The 15990-nt window shown below is 54.5% G+C and overlaps 1 protein-coding gene across 7 annotated transcripts in view; it reads left to right on the plus strand.

Annotated features, from left to right (window-relative positions):
* Positions 1-6394: 6394 nt before the first annotated feature.
* Positions 6395-15990, plus strand: part of AUTS2 (activator of transcription and developmental regulator AUTS2) — a 1064271-nt gene continuing 1054675 nt past the window's right edge. For 4 of the 7 annotated variants that reach the window (XM_082714252.1, XM_082714257.1, XM_082714255.1 and 1 more), the window contains exon 1: positions 6396-7855. In XM_082714252.1, coding sequence (XP_082570378.1) covers positions 7547-7855 — 309 coding nt within the window. In that variant the 5' untranslated portion in view covers positions 6396-7546. Of the gene's footprint in view, positions 7856-15990 lie in introns of all 7 variants that reach the window. The other 3 variants (XM_082714254.1, XM_082714258.1, XM_082714253.1) reach the window with 2 other exon arrangements.

Below are 15990 nucleotides of genomic sequence, written 5' to 3' on the forward strand. Positions count from 1 at the left end.
GTAGCAATTGGAGTAAAGTTTTCGGATGAATTGACCTTGATGGATAAATGGGTCTCGATGGGCGAGGAGACATACAGCAAATTCGGACGGTGGGAAAGGAGGTTCTGGGCTGAAGCACCAGTGTGGGCAGAGGTATGCAAGTCTTGTAGGCAAGTGCTGAGCTTCGGATGCATAGAAATATGTCAGAATGAAGGAGGTTGAGAACATACCTGGGACCAGACCACAAAAGGCCTTGAACACAGAAATTTAAAATCATTATTATGTGTTATTACTTTTATTTTTTTCATTGTATTTATTTAACCAATCTTGACACCCAGCGTGGGGCTTGAACTCACGATCCTAGGATCAAGAATTACCTACGCCTCCAACTGAGCCAGCCAGGAACACCAATAATTATTACGCTTTATAAATAGAAGCTTAAAATTAAGTCTGGGCTATAATGGACTATAAGTTTATTATGTTCTTTATGTAATTCCAAAAGACTGATGTTTTTTTCAATCAGGATGTTACCTATTCTGAATCTGATCCTTTTAGATCAATATTTCTCTTCAAATAAAAATGAAAACAAAATCACAATTCATCACAAGTCATCTACCAAATCCAATAGAGAAACTGTTCCTCAGGGTTATAACCGATAATAAATACAGAGATCTTCCATCTCCACCTTTAAAAAGTCTAATTTGAAGTTTTTTCTTGTGATTATACATCATTTCCCATCTCATCATGTCAAATAGAAGGCACTGCCCACAGAAGGGACAGGAAGACTGGTTAGTTTTGTGAAAATCTAAAGCTCATTAAAATTTGCAAAACTACCCTTTTGCATGATCATAGTTTGATCAACAGCAGGTATCTTTTTTTTTTTTAAGATTTTATTTATTTATTTGACAGGCAGAGATCACAAGTAGGCAGAGAGGCAAGGAGAGAGAGAGAGGAGGAAGCAGGCTCCCTGCAGAGCAGAGATCCCGATGTGGGGCTCGACCCCAGGATCCTGGGATCATGACCTGAGCCAAAGGCAGAGGCTTTAACCCACTGAGCCACCCAGGCGCCCCTACCAGCAGGTATCTTTGGCTTCACAGGGCAGACTCTGAAGACTATGGGTTGATCGATGTGATCATTCAGCACGGACACCTGTAAAGATGATTGAAGTCTATTGTACAATGTTATGGAAAGTGGCACAACATTTAGCAAGTTGAACCACACATTTTCTCCCTCCATCTTTCTTGAACATTAAAACTGCACTTTGAAAAACAACTTCCAATGCGGAAAAAAAAAAATTAAAACAGCAGGTGATAATTAGGGCAAAGTTACAACAATGATCTTGCTGACGGGCTCCGTGTCAGTTAATGCAAGCTATCACTTCTCCCCAGGAATACTTATTATTAAAAACAACTCGTGAGGGTTAAAGGAGGGATATTAAGTGTCCTAGGCTCTCATTTGCTCATTTGGAAATGGCATAAAGATAGATCCGTTAACCAGCTCAGTTCTACACTGGTCTCAGTGCAGACACACACACAAAATAACTGAAAGTTATAAACGACCAAAACATAAACCTGAAGCTGCCTTGATTTAAAAATCAATCTTCCTAATAAATTAAACTCAAATATTATATACTCGTATGTAATATCAAGAAGGATGTATTAATAATTGCCGTGTTGGCAGAGTGCAAAGTGCGAGACTTTAGAGGGATATAAAAATTTAGTAATTTAGGGACGCCTGGGTGGCTCAGTTGGTTAAGCAGCTGCCTTCGGCTCAGGTTATGATCCCAGCGTCCTGGGATCGAGTCCCACATCGGGCTCCTTGCTCGGCAGGGAGCCTGCTTCTCCCTCTGCCTCTGCCTGCCATTCTGTCTGCCTGTGCTTGCTCTCTGCCCCCCTCTCTCTCTGATAAATAAATAAAATCTTAAAAAAAAAATTTAGTAATTTAGAAAATCTGGTACCAAAAATAGCTGTCGCTGCGTGGAATGCTCGGAGTTTAAGTTCAGTCATTGAGCTATAATAGTATCCTCTGACTAGTCAAGGTTGAATGTTCAACATACAGTTTGAGTATTAATCATCGATTCGAATAAAAGATCGCACAACTGGAGAGGCTCTCCTGCGTTAAGTATCTTATTCCTGAACACAGAGGTAAGTTTTTGCCTTTGTGTTTTCCAGAACCACCTGAGTGTCTTTCCTACTAAGCAAGCAACCTCTTAAGGAATTATTTCCTTAGCTTTACTCTTTATCAGCAACAACAGTCTTTCGGCAAAGAATTCACCCAAGCTTTTGCTGATACGAATTATGAGCTCATTCAAACTGCCCATTTCAAGTTTAAGCTTTATCTTTCATTCTGCGTGGTAAGAAATCTCATCATATGCTATGCTTTATTTGGGTTGACTATACAGTACCCCATCATGCATTCACACTGTGGTGCTGTGTGAATACACGGTAGCTTATTTAACCGTTCTACGGCTGAGGAGCCCTTGGACAGCGTCACTGATCCATGAGAAAATAAGTATTCTATAAATACTGACATGTATAGGAACAGGACCCTCCCCATGTCTACATAGCATGTTACGTTTGTGAAACACAAGACACAGAGAAGGATGTGCATCATAATGCCACAGCTTGGTGAACTGTCACAAACCAAACACCCAGGTTTAACCAGCACCACCCCAAGAAACAGAACAAGATCAACTCCTCAGAAGCCCTCCTGATGCCCCCTCCCAGGCATTAGGCCCTTTCAAGGTAACCCCTGTCCTGATTTCTGAGAGCAAAAAGGAGTTTTGCCGGTTTTCGACAACACATGCTCTGAGTGTCTTGCTTCTCAGTGTCATATTGAAGAGATTCACATAGGTTACCGCATTTGGAAGTAGACTGGTCACTCTCAGCGATGTACTGTATTTCATTACATGAATGTATCACCAATCACTGCCCCATTTTACTGCCAATAGATATCTTTTGATACACATTTGATGTTGGTATATTCCTAGGAATGGACGTGGTGGGTCATGGAGTGTTCCTATGTTTAACTTGAGTAGATATTGCCCGTTTTCCAAAGTAGTTCTACCCTAGACATAGCATTTGGTTTCTTTTTTTCTTTTTTTAAAAAGATTTTATTTATGTATTTGACAGACAGAGATCACAAGTAGGCAGAGAGGCAGACAGAGAGAGAGAGGGGGAAGCAGGCTCCCTGCTGAGCAGAGAGCCTGACGCGGGGCTCGATCCCAGGACCCTGAGATCATGACCTGAGCCAAAGGCAGAGGCTTAACCCACTGAGCCACCCAGGTGCCCCAGCATTTGGTTTCTTGAGGGATCATTGTGACAAAGGTGTTCAGCATAACCACAAAAAGAACAAGTTACCGAGTCACTCAGGCCAAATGAAGCTCACCATGAAAAGCCATGCTACCTACGCTTGGCGTTTTGGTTCTTCTTCTCTTTTAGAGAGAGAGCGTGCATGTACCCAGATGGAGGGGGAGGGGCGAGGAGGAGGGGGAGAGAGAGAGAATCTTCAGCACAGCTCTACGCTCAGCACAGAGTCAGGCGTGGGGAACCATGTCAAAACCCCAAGGCGGTGACCCGAGCTGAAATCAAGAGTCTGACACTTAACCAACTGAGCTACCCCGGGGCCCCTCTGCTTAACCTCCTTAAGCCTCAGTTTACTCAACTCTAAAATAGGTATAATAAAACTTTTCTCAAAATTCATGAGGATTAAATGAGATATTATAACTTAGAACAGCACCTGGCACACAGTAAGTACTTAGCTTATGATATGGTGGTTATTCATCATTATAACATTAATCCTGTTGCTCTTACAACATAGACGACATGGAGAATTAGAAACAGATATGGGCGACATCATCCACAAACAATTTTAATTCTCTGATGGGAGAAAATTGAAACTCTGACCCAAAAGGCATTACCAATTCCAATGAGCATTGCACTTGGACCCTGAAAAAAAAAAAATCATTTAAACATTATCCCAAAATGCATTTGCAAATTACTCTTGCCAGAGGCAAGGTTCTTGGACGCAGTGCATTACCATCCATTTTTTTTTTCCCCCTACCAGACATTACTCTTTAAAGACAGCATTGCCAAGGGCTACTCTGGAAAGTCACTAATATTATACTTTTTATTATATTTGCCAATTTCACACCTTCCTCAACCCAGCCCCTAAAGTTGTGAAAAGTGACTGTAACCGGAAGTTAGATCTTAGTTTTCACTGAAACTTATCAGTACTTAAAACATCTTTCACTTTCCTATAAACCCTAAAAATGAACCGCTGTCCTTCCTTTCAATGACAAAGAACTTCCGTTTTTGGGGTAGCCCTGAACTTGATAAACTTAGCGTGGATTTCAGCAGCTGCTGGGACAGCGTCCTAGAGATTAACAGGCAAGTTCCAGTCTGTCCAGCGGCGCAGTGTCCGCGAACTGCTGCGGGGGCCGCCCGCTCAGTAGGTAGCTTTGGAAGGTGGCACCATGTTCTTAATAAATTGATTACGATCCCATATATGGGTCACTCTTCCGGAGAAGTAAAGCACACCATTTACTCGAAAAGATATCCTTTGAGAAGGCCCGTGGTAGACCTGAAAGGGAACTTTTTGAACATTGAATCGAAACTATCTGATTTCCAGATGAGCAAACGAGTCATTTAAGAGTCTTGCCTAAGGTCAAATGGTCGGTTCCCGGGAAGGCAGGAAGCCCAGCTTCTTCACAGTGCGGTGGTTGCTCCCTCTGCTCCGGGAGCTTCGTTCCCACCATCCACCCCTCCTGCCCACCCCCCACCTCTGATGTCACAAACATCCAGAAAAGGGGGTGCTGGAGTGGGATTTAAGGGAATGACCATCACAGGGCCACAGAGCGCAGGCAGGGGGAGACCTGCCTGCCTCAACCCCAGATCCAAGGAGGACCTTCTCCGTTTTGGGTCCGGCCGGGTCCCCAGCGCCGAGAACTGTGCCTGGCCCCCAGCAGGCCCTAGTCATTGTTAAGTGAAGAACTGAATTAGGGAATCACCCAGGCCTGGGTACGCAGGGGTGTCGCGCCCCTTTCTTTTCCATCTCCGTCCGGCAGTCCCCATAAAACGGGGAAACTGAGTCAAGAGGCGGCACGATGTACAGAGCGTCCAGTCCGGGACCGGCCCCCGCGAGCAGCTGCACCGGGTCCGCTCGTTCCCTCGTCTTCCTTCGCGGGGGCAGCTCCTGGGGTGCGGGGCGACGCGCCCCAGCACCGCTGCGCCGGATCCCGGGTGGGGCGGGCAGCTGCGAGGCCGCGGAGAAAGGGCTGTGGGCGCCTTTCGCGTGGCACGGGTCGGTCCGGGGCCCCGAAAGCCGCGCAGCTCTCGCACCCCGAGCGGCCGGTCTCGCGGGTCCACTCTGGGCGCGACAGTCCACGAGCAGCGGGGGCAGCGCCGGGAACAGAGGGACCTCCGCCCCGGCCCCCGCAGAGGAAGCCGGCGGCCGCAGGGGCGCGCGGGGCGGGTCTCCCGGGGGGCGGTCCCGGCCCCTCGGCCCCGCCCCCTGCCCCCGGCCGCCGGGCGAGTTCAAGTTCGGCCCGGGGCGCACGGCGCTGCCCCTCCCGCCCCGAAGCCGCCGGCGCGTCCCGGCGCCCCGCTGGAAGGCGTGCAGCGCCCAGAGGTCACCCGGTGCGGGGTCACCCGGTCACGCGTCGGGCCACCACGTGGGAGAAAAGTTTGCAAGTCCGGCCGCGGGGCCTCTCCGAGTCCCCCAGCGGGGCCGAGGCCCGCCCTCGGGCACCCGCGCCCCTCTCCGTCGCCCGCGGCCGCGTCCCCCTCCCGGGAAGCCCCCGCGGGTGCCCGCTCCGAAGTCCCTCGGCGCCGCCCCCATCGGGCCGGGACGCACACTCCGGGAGCCTCCGCGCGGGCGGCCCCGCGTCCCCGGCGGCGCTGGCGCGAGGGGTCGAGGGACAAGTGTCCCGAGGCGGCTGCGGGGGCGCGGAGCGGGCCGGGGACAGGGGCCCGCACGCGCCCCCGCGGCAGCCGGCCGGGCCATCTCCGCGGCCTCCACCCCCCCGCGCGCCCAGCCCGCGAGGCCGCAGCCGTCCCCACGCGCGCGGCCCCTCCACGCCCCCGCCCCCCGCCCCCGGCGGTCCCCACTCCCCGCTCCCCTCCGCCCCCAGTGCGCAGGCCCGGCCGCCCCAGCGCGCATGCCCCGGGCCCGCGAGCGCGGCCAGCCCCCAGCCTTTTGCTTTCTACACACTCTACAACTGGGGAGGGGGCGGGGGCGGAGGGAGCCCGGCGGGCCACGTGATCCAGCCGGCCGGGGCCGCGGGGGCGGGAGCGCGCGCCGAGCGAGGCGCGGGGAGGGCGGGGGCGCGTGCGCGCGCGCGTGCGGGCGGGCGGGCGGGCGCGGGGCTGGGCTGAGGCGGCGGCGGCGGCGGTGGGCCGGCCGCGGAGGGGGAGGAGCGGGCGCTGAGCGAGGCGGGCGGGCGGAGGATGGGGCCGTGCCCGGGCTCCCGCTGCAGCCGCCCGGGGACACGCCGCGCACCCTCCGGCTCGGGGCTCTCGCGGCGGCGGCGGCGGCAGCGCTAGCGGCGGCGGCGCGAGCGGCGTCCCCGGCGCTTCTGGCCGCGCTTGCCCTGGGGCTGGGCGCAGAGCGGCGGCGGCGGCGGCGGCGGGCGGCGGCGCCCCGGGGTCCCTCCCGCCGGGGCTTCCTTTCTGCTCTGCTCGTCGGCGGACTCGCCCCCTCCCTCCTCCGAGCTCGGGCGACCGGGTCCGCGGGGCCGGGGCCGGATTTTCCTGAGGGGCGGGGGGCGGGGGGCCGCGCCGGGGGCCGCCCCCGCGGCTCGCGCCTCCCCCCGGACCGAGCGGCGAGCCCCGCTGCTGCCCCGCACCCGCACCCGCCGCCCTCCTCCCCCACCCCTCCGCGGTCGCCCGCCCCCGCCGCCCGCTCCCCTGTTATGTGCCCTCCCCGGGGGGTCTGGTCCCTCCGCGGGCGCTCGCGAGCCGGGGCCTCCCGCGGCCGCGTCCCCTGAAGGTCCGGGGCCCGGGACTGAGTTCGCGGCGCGGCGGCGGCGGCGGCGGCGGGGGCGCTCCCGGCCGGGGGGGGCGGGGGAAGTTCGCGGCCCCCACTTTCCCGCGACCTTCGGGCCGCGCTGTCGGGGCGGGGGGCCGGCGTGCCCCGGGGGCGGGCGCGCGGCGGGGCATGGCCGCGGGCAGGGCCCCCGCTCCGAGCGTCCCGCGACCCTGATTTATCGCCCGCCCGGGAGTTATTTTTCCGCCTCCGGAGCAGCCCCGCGCGTGCGGCCATTACTTCGCTCGGCGGCGGGCGGGCGTCTCCGACCCGCGCGGCCGCGGGGAGCCCCGCACGCGGGCTGCTCGCCGCTCGCCCTCGCCCGCCTGCCCCCTCCCTCTCCCCGCCCCTTCCCCCTTCCCTTTCTCCTCGCTCTCTTCCCCTCGCCGCCGTCTTTCGGCCGCCGTCGCCCCCGCGCCCGGCTCGGGGCGGAGGGACGCCGCGGCGGGCGAGGCAGGGCTCGGGGTCCGCTTTGCTGGGCGGCCGCGGCCGGAGCCTGTGGCGCGCGGGCGGCGAGCGCGGGGCTCCCCGGCGCGGCGGAGCCATGGAGGGCCCGGCGCGGGGCCATGGACTCCGCAAGAAGCGGCGGTCGCGGTCGCAGCGAGACCGGGAGAGGCGCTCCCGGGGCGGGCTGGGGGCCGGCGCGGCGGGCGGCGGCGGGGCGGGCCGGACCCGGGCGCCCTCGCTCGCCTCGTCGTCGGGCTCCGACAAGGAAGACAATGGGAAGCCCCCGTCCTCCGCCCCGTCCCGGCCGCGGCCCCCGCGGAGGAAGCGCCGCGAGTCCACGTCGGCCGAGGAGGACATCATCGATGGATTTGCCATGACCAGCTTTGTCACTTTTGAAGCGCTGGAGGTAAGGGGACCCCCGCCCCCGCGGGCCGCCTTTATGCGCGACCCCTCGGCGGCGCCCGGCCCCGCCGCCCGCGCCCCCGCCGCGCTCCGTCCGTCCGTCCGTCTGTCTGTCTGGGCCGAGGGCTCAGGGTGGGGGGCGGGGGCGCGGGAGGGAAGCGCGAGCCGAGCCGGGGCGCCCGGTCGCCGGTCCTCGCCCGCCTTCCGCCCGCGCCCCTCCGCGGCGGCCCGGGGTCCGGGCGGCACAACAATGCGCCCCCTCGGCGGAGGGCTCGGCCCCTGCGCCTGCCTCCTCGCGCTCCCCAGTCATGGCTCCGCGGCCGGGGCCGTCTGCGGCCGGCTTCGGGGCGCCGGTGCCCGGCTCGGGGTGGGCTCTCCGCGAGCCCGTCGTCCCAGCGCGCGGCCGCCCGCTCGCCCCTTCCCTGCTCCGGCGGCCCCGGGGCTGGGCCCGGATGGGGTTGGGGGCTCCTTGGCCGCCCCCTCCCCTGCTCCTTTTTTTTTTTTTTTTCCTCCTTTTCGGTGAAGCTGGGCAAGGGGGCGTTTTCTCTGGGCTGGGCGACAGGAGGGGGAGGGGCGAGGCGGCCGGAACGTCCCTGCGTTCCGTGGGGGCTCGTCGCCGAACGGGTTAACGGCCGAGTCCTCGAGACACAGGCCCGCGCGCGTGTGTGTGTGTGCGTGTGCGTGTGCGCGCGTGTGTACACAGCAGTTTGGGGAAAGGACAGAAGGAGGTACGGCAGGGAGGGCGGGGAGGGAGCAGGAAGCCGGGCCGCCGTCGGAGGGCTCGCCGCCCAAGGGCCCCTGCCCCTCTCCTTTTTTTGTGTTTCCCTTTCTTCTTTTCCTGATTGGCTTTGTGTGTGCGCGTGTGTGTGCGCGTGTGTGCGCGTGTGTCTTTATTCCTCGGGCACCTGCGCGTGCATCTCCGAAGCACATTGTCCTGCCGGCCCCGCGCCCGGCCGTCCGGGGACCCGGGCCGACCCGACTGAGCTGGCGGGCCGCGGCTGGCCTCCGTCCCTGGCCTCCGTCCGTGGCCCCCGTCCCTGGCCTCCGCGGACGCAGCCCCCCGCCCCGTCCCCGCCCCGCCCCGCCCCCCGCCCCGGCAGGCCCACAGCAGGCGGGCAGATGCCGCCCACTTCGTCCCCCTTGCTGGGCACCGAACCCACACCGGACTGGGTTCCAGCCGTCGGGGCACCCGACGTGCCGGTCGGAGGTTCCGGAAGGAAACTTTTCCCTTTCCCCGGGGTTTCGGGCCGTCGCTACGGGGTCGTGGGAGCCGGTGGCCCGCGAGCTTTGTCCCTGACAGCTCGCGTCTCAGGCTGGAAGCGCCCGGGGAGCCCGCGGGGTCGCCGGCCCTGTGCGGGTCGGGTGGAAGTTCTGTTTACAAGAGAGTCAGGGCTGTCCTTCTCTGGGGGAACTGCTTCTTGGTGGGGCTGCGGGTGGGGGTGGCCGTGGATGGCCCGTGGCTGGGCAGGAAGGGAGGTTGGCGCTGGTGGCACTGCGGGCCGTGGGTTCTGATGTCAGCGGTGCCATCCGTCGCCCGTGGGTTCTGCAACCCGGGATTTACTGGCTGAAATGGATCTTCCGCGAATACTTTGAATGTTGAGGCTCACCACTTACTAGGATAAATCTGACTGTGGCTTTAACTTGGCCAGGGTGCAGGGTGCCGTCCGGCGGGACCTGTCTCTCTCCCTCTCTGTCTCTCTGTTTCTCTTTCTCCCTTTGAGGCAGGACTGGAAATGGCAGCATGTGTCCTGATAGGACATGCTGCCTAGTCTGTGGTCGGTTTAGGGCGTTCTGTTGCAGAGCTGGGTACAAGTGGTTCTGCTTTCTGCCTGGTGCTTCTGGGCGGCCATGGGGCCCCTCGCGGTGAGTAAGAGGAGCCCGCAGTTTTCCCGGGAACACTTGGAAGGCCAAGTAGAGGTGGATGATGACTTACGCAGTTGGTTTTTTATTGTTTCTACTTTTGATAAGTAGATATTTGACTGGGGTTGAGAGGGACACATCTGTCCATTTAGCTTTTGAGACAAATTGTGCCCATTCTGGCTTTTGGGGGGTTTAAAAAAAAAACATTTAATTTTTAGAAAAGAACACGTTCAGAGTGTAGCGTTAATAACATTCCTTTCCCTGCTGTGGTTATTTTGTCTGCTACTTTTTCCAGATTCAAAACCCAGGTTACTTTGGTTAGCGGAATGCTGTGCTACCTTCATATTTAAATATCACCTGCGTATCTGTATGTAGGCCTAAAAGGTCTAACTTTTTTAAAAAAGTTTCCTTAAAACTTCACAGAAAATTTTAAACACACACAAAAGTAGAGAGAGCGGTTTAATAAACTCTGAAATTCCCACCACGCAGGGTCAGCAGCTGCCAGCTCCTGTCTCCTCTTGTTTCATCCGTATCCCACCGGCTCCCCCCTCCCAGACGGGATATGAGAAATAAGTGAATATTTCTATATGTATCTCTAAATGGCAATGGCTCACAAAGCAAACCCACCAGAAACTCAACAGTACCGTGATCACACCTAAATAAATTAACAGCAGCCCCTCGATAATCTCAGCCGTCCTGTCAGTGCTCACATTGAAGAGGCCTGGCTTTTTAGGAACGATATAAGTAAACTTTTCAGATTAAAAAACACACTGTGGGGAATAAAAAATCATCCTATATGTCTGGTTTGCTGGGAAAAGTTGGGTCTGTGTGCTGCTAATGACCTCCGCGCCCCTGTTGGATGGGCAGACATGTGTGTAGTGATCATGAGACCCTCTGGTGTCTCGCTGTTGTCGGTGGTCCAGATTTGCTAAACTATCCACGAAATAGGAGGATTTATTGGGAAATGGGCAAGTAAACTGTGAACGTGGACAGAAATCTATGTTAATGGAGTGCTTATAAATGTTAGGAATTATGATAGATGCCAAGAGTTACCCTAAGTACCTGATGTGTTCTTGTGCCTTGTGTTGAGAAAGGAAGTCAGTCGTCACCCCGCGTCCTCAAGGCTGCTGCTCGTGTGCTGTGATAAGAAACCAGAAGTCTTGGCCTGCACAGCTGGGTTTGTGGCCTGTGCTGGTTCGGAGCAGTAGCTGGCAGACTCTGGAGGTGTGCACTTAGAGTGTTAATGGACTCATTGTTGGACCCCATGATTTTGTCCCAAGTTGCTGCTTTTGACTCCCCTTTTCAAGAAGGGGCTCCTAGGTCGTGGTGATGTGGGCTGATAAAAACTGTGGTTCCACTAACATTGCGGTAAAAGCAAGAACCTTGCCCAGCGAGAACCTGCCTTTTTAAGTTGATTATTTTCAGTATCGTTTGGTTTTTATTTAAGATGATCAAAGCTGGAGGAGTGGTTGGAGAAGTCCCACGCTTTAGAGGCAGGGAAACTGGCTGAGGTAGTTTCATATTCTGCAGGGACACTTGTCTCAAGTAATTGTGCCCTGAAGTTCAAGTAGATGATTGTGAAGAGTCTCAGGAGAGGGATGAGAGGGTAGGTGAGGAGGCTAAAGTTGAACGTGGTGTTCTTTTCATTACGCGTTTGAGAAGCACATTTACCGTTTGGCTAAGATACTGTTTGTTTGAATATGCTTTGAATGGTAGGACGAGAGCGAGTGTCCCCAGAGACCGTGGGCCTCGTTTTTTTTTTTTTTTTTTAATGCCTTCCAGCCAGTGAAGTATAAATGGGAATCTTAGGGTTCTATTACTGTTTGTACCCTGATGTGCCAGATAATACTGCCTTTCTGTTCTCATTTGAGTGCCTTTCTGCGTAGTCTTGATGAGGAAGACACAGGAACACCATGGCTGAAAATTTCACTTTGCGAATCCGTCATTTCCCCTTCCTGTTCCGCGCTGGGTTTTAAGGGTAGCCTCCTCTGTTAGAGGGCCCGAGGGAAGCAGAGATCGAGTTGGTGGGAGTAGTAGACAGGAAGCCAGTTGGAGCTTTGCAGGCTTGTGGAAATGAAGGAAGACTTCTTTCTGGTGTTTGGAGGATCGGACCGAGACTTCCGTGTGGTCTTTATTTCCCAGTTGTTCCAGGGCTTACCTGCACGTCGGGCAGCATGGAGAAGCTGGGCGTACCGTCATTTACTGGGGTCGAATCTCACTTTCGCTTGTTTAAAAAACACTGGTCACCTTCTTTGTATCAGCACATGTTTGTGGAGTGCCTAGACAGAGTGGAAAGAAACCTAAAATTATGTGGCATCTTGAAGGCGTGTGTAGTTGGTAAAGTAAGTCCAGCGCCTATTAAATGATTTTGGAGCAGGAGCTCGAATGTCTAGTAAGTGCAGGGAGCCTTCAGAGAAGGAGTAGTGAGATCCGTGGAGCGCTTGGGAGGGCTTCTGAGTGAAGGGGGGGCCTCGGACGTTGAAGAGGTTTGGATAGACGGGGCGCGGGGGGGGATCCGGAGGGAGCACAGAACCGTGAGGGTTGAGAAGGTGCTAACTAACTGATCAGGGCTTGGGGGCAAGGGAGGGCTGGTAGAAATGAGTTAACAGAATTGTGTACGCGGACACCTGTGCAGACCCATGTTCCAGGCTTGGCCCTCCGAGCTAGTTGACAACTTGGGGAGATGACTTTCTAAAAGCGCAATTTTCTTCATCCCTTTGTTGAGAGGTGTAGACTAATTTTAGAACAAAGGTGCTCAAGATGGAAGGGAAGCTAGCTAGCTCTGCTGGATGTTCCTAAGTTGTGTTCCAGATCACAAAAATGTGATCTGTCCTCAAGTAGTTTTGGAACTTGAGGGGGAAGACAAAATTAAATGGGTGTCTTGTTCTGCCAGAATTAAAAGTCTTTTTATTATGCAGACGTGAATTTTGAATATCAGAGAAGGCAGTGCTATGTGCCTTATTCCTAAACTTATTGGACCACAGGGCACTCCTGTTCTTGGTGTGGTAATCCGTAATCCAGTCTGGGGAATGCCAGGAAAGGTCTCCAGGGACCCTTCCAGATCTTGGAACTTGGTGTCTAGGGTGAGTGGGCTGGTGCTGGGCGGTCGGGCACAGAAGTTTGGGGTTGGAGTGGAGGATGCTGCGTAAGTGGGCGCTAAGGGGAGGGGAGGGGGCGTGTAAGTAGTGACGACTAGTCCGGCACGTCTCCTGCTCCCCTGTCCTGCCTGGTGCCCGTTCTTTCATTGATTGTTAGCAGCCCCACCGTGAGCTGAGTGTCGCTGAGTGACTCTCATTAATAGCAGACCCAACGCAGTAGCTCTGATGCCACCAAGCTGTCCTCTGGCCAGTGTGTTTTATTTTCTCTTGGTCCCTTCTGGCTTCCTGTACGGCTGCTTTTAGCAAGCTGGCAAAGACGGTTGGATGACAAAGGAGGTTGACAGTGACGTTAAAATAAAGGTTTCAAATTATTTGCCTTTTGCTCACTTGTGAATGAGGTGGTCAGAGCCCTTCTGCTGTTGCACGGCCAGGGACAGCTGTCGAGCTCTGTTTTGGGTGCGTTTTTTCCACTTTCTATCTTAGGAAGTTTGGGACGGCACTGCGGAGTCCGTGGGTCACTTCCAGCGTTTCGCTTCTGAAAGTACGCGTAGCCCTAGGATCTGAGGGTTTCTGAGTGGCGAGGAAGTGTTCGTAAAAGGAAGAGTGGGAATCGCTCTTGGCTATGCATCGAGGCGTTTTGCTGCAGGTGGTGAAACTGAGTCTTTGGACGAGGCAGAACCTCAGTTCAGGTGTGTTTATGAGAGATGAGGTTGCAGATGGTGACATGAGGGTTCCGTGTGATCTGTGTTACTTGTTGAGACTGACTCCTTCGCTGCTTTTTTGGAAGTGGGGTGGGTTATAAATGAACCCATGAATTTAAAAAAATGAATCACAAAGTTAGTGATTAGCCTTTGATCCTCCGATGGTGTTCTCTTGAAAAGGGGTTAAAGAAACCCTGAGCATTCACCAGGGCCACTGAGGGGGATAAGTAAAGTTCCTGTACTTCCATACGGCAGTGCCATGTATTGTGAGAAATAAATGGCGATTATTTAGTTTGAGAGAACGTTAGGATTAGATACGTCCCCAAACAGAAAATAATACTTGAGGCCAGCTGTTAAGGAATAATTTAGGTCCCAGAGGCTACAGGCTTTGGAAGCTGTAGTGTTTCTTTTTTTTTTTTTTTTAAAGATTTTATTTATTTATTTGAAATAGAGAGAGAGAGATCACAAGTAGGCAGAGAGGCAGGCAGAGAGAGAGGAGGAAGCAGGCTCCCCGCTGAGCAGAGAGCCTGATGCCGGACGCGATCCCAGGACCCCGGGATCATGACCTGAGCCGAAGACAGAGGCTTAACCCACTGAGCCACCCAGGCGCCCAGCTGTAGTGTTTCTTGATGGGAGGGTGTGTGTGTGTGTGTGTCCCCACATGCAGAGGGTGGCGGAGGGTTGGTGGTTTTACATTTTATTTTACCCCCATGGTATGATTAGTCAAATACACTAAATGTAGCCTAATTATGTGACCGTGCCTCATGCTAGTTTTTTTTTTCTCCTCAAGAAATAACTTTTTTTTTTCAGGGTTAGGATTGAACCTAATAGCCTATAAATATAGGAAAAAGAACTTGGTAATGGGATAGCAGCTGTTCATTTGAGGAAGTTCTGGAAAACAATGAGGTAGATTTTGACATGGAGATTTGAAGACTGTCAGGTAATTGAGGTTTGGAAGAGCGAGATGGCGTTAATGTGGTGAGACCCAAGACGGGAGAGGGTCAGAAACAATTCAGGGACACTGTTAGCTGGGTCAGAACTGTTGTTCTTATATGATCTCTACCTGTTCCCTGACTAGATGCTTGCACATCTCTAGGCCCCCTTGGAAGAGGGGCGTAGAACTTTAACCCACTGAGCCACCCAGGCGCCCCGAGGGGCGTAGAATTTTAAAGCTGGTGAGAACCTGAGTTTGTCTTTGTTCTTCTCTGTCTGAGCTGTGTTCTTCCTTCATTTTTTTTTCTAACAAGCCTGCAGGGTAGGGGGATGCGGTCAGCAAGTTATCACTGTAAGGTCATGGAGAATAGGGCCCCTTTACGCTCTTAGTAACGAGGAGTGGGGAGAGTGGGTTTCATATAGGCTGAGAGTCTTTGCTTGCTTAGGAGGAGACTAGACAAGTGTGGGCTTCTGGGGCTCAGTCATCTTTAGGTCTCTGGTTCCATCCTTTGGAAGGTGACCCGGACCCTGAAAGCATGTGTCTTGCTGCTTTTCTTGGCAGGTGTTCACAGGTTTGCGTCAGTGGCGTTCTCATCGTGGGATCTGTTAGATGCTGTACCTGCCCGCTGCTTGCCTCCCTCCTGCCTCCCCTCTCTCCACCCTCGCTCCCAGCTTCCCAGCCTCCCTTCCTTCCCTCTTTTCCCTGTCCTGAGGTAGAGCTGTCCATTGTAAATGCAGTTGCTAAAAGCTAATGGTTTTAGGAAGTTGTAGATGAAACGTGGAAACTTCAAATCTCCACACTTTGATTATTTGAGATTCACCTGTCTGAAGGACTCTGATGTGAGGGTAAATTGCTTGCCACCGTTTTCTGGGCCGTTACAGCTCATCGTTCTGATCTCTCATTCATACTGAACTCCGGTTCGAGTTTGCCTGCGCAAGCACAGATTACCGACTTGTACCTACCAATGTATTTTTCAAGACTTGACTGTCACTTTGGCTTGCCACGGTACCTCCTGGTGCCATCTCTCCTTGGTACCTTTATTAAGAGTCTTGGAAAGCCCAAGGGCAGTAAAATGGAGTCATGAGAAAAGAAGGGAAAAGCCCACAGTTTGTAAGTAATAAAAAATGACTAATGCAGGTTGGGATTCAGTTGTGGCAGAAAGCCTTAAAATCACAGATACTTTGTGATTGGTGTTAACCGAGGCATGTTGAGATGACCTGGGCTAGGTATGGAAGCACAGCCTGTGAAGACAGATTGTGACTCTTGGTTATATGGGTGAAATCTGATGCTTTTCCAGTGGCAGGGCTGTCTGAACCTGGGTGAGGGTTTAAGTCCATGCCAGGGTCCAGTGGTGATGGTACCTGAGGGACGGCATCATCCTTGCCCACCCCCACACCTGCCTGCACCGCGGCGCACCAACCTCCCCACCTCATTTTAGGCTTCTGCAAAGTTTCCGATGGCAGTGATATTTTAGAACTCGGAAAGTGAATTGAAGAGTCCAGTATTGCAGTTACCCCTTGATAGTTACACCAAAGTAGACGTTTTT

Source organism: Mustela nivalis, assembly GCF_964662115.1.
Source record: "Mustela nivalis genome assembly, chromosome: 19".
NCBI lineage: Eukaryota > Metazoa > Chordata > Mammalia > Carnivora > Mustelidae > Mustela > Mustela nivalis.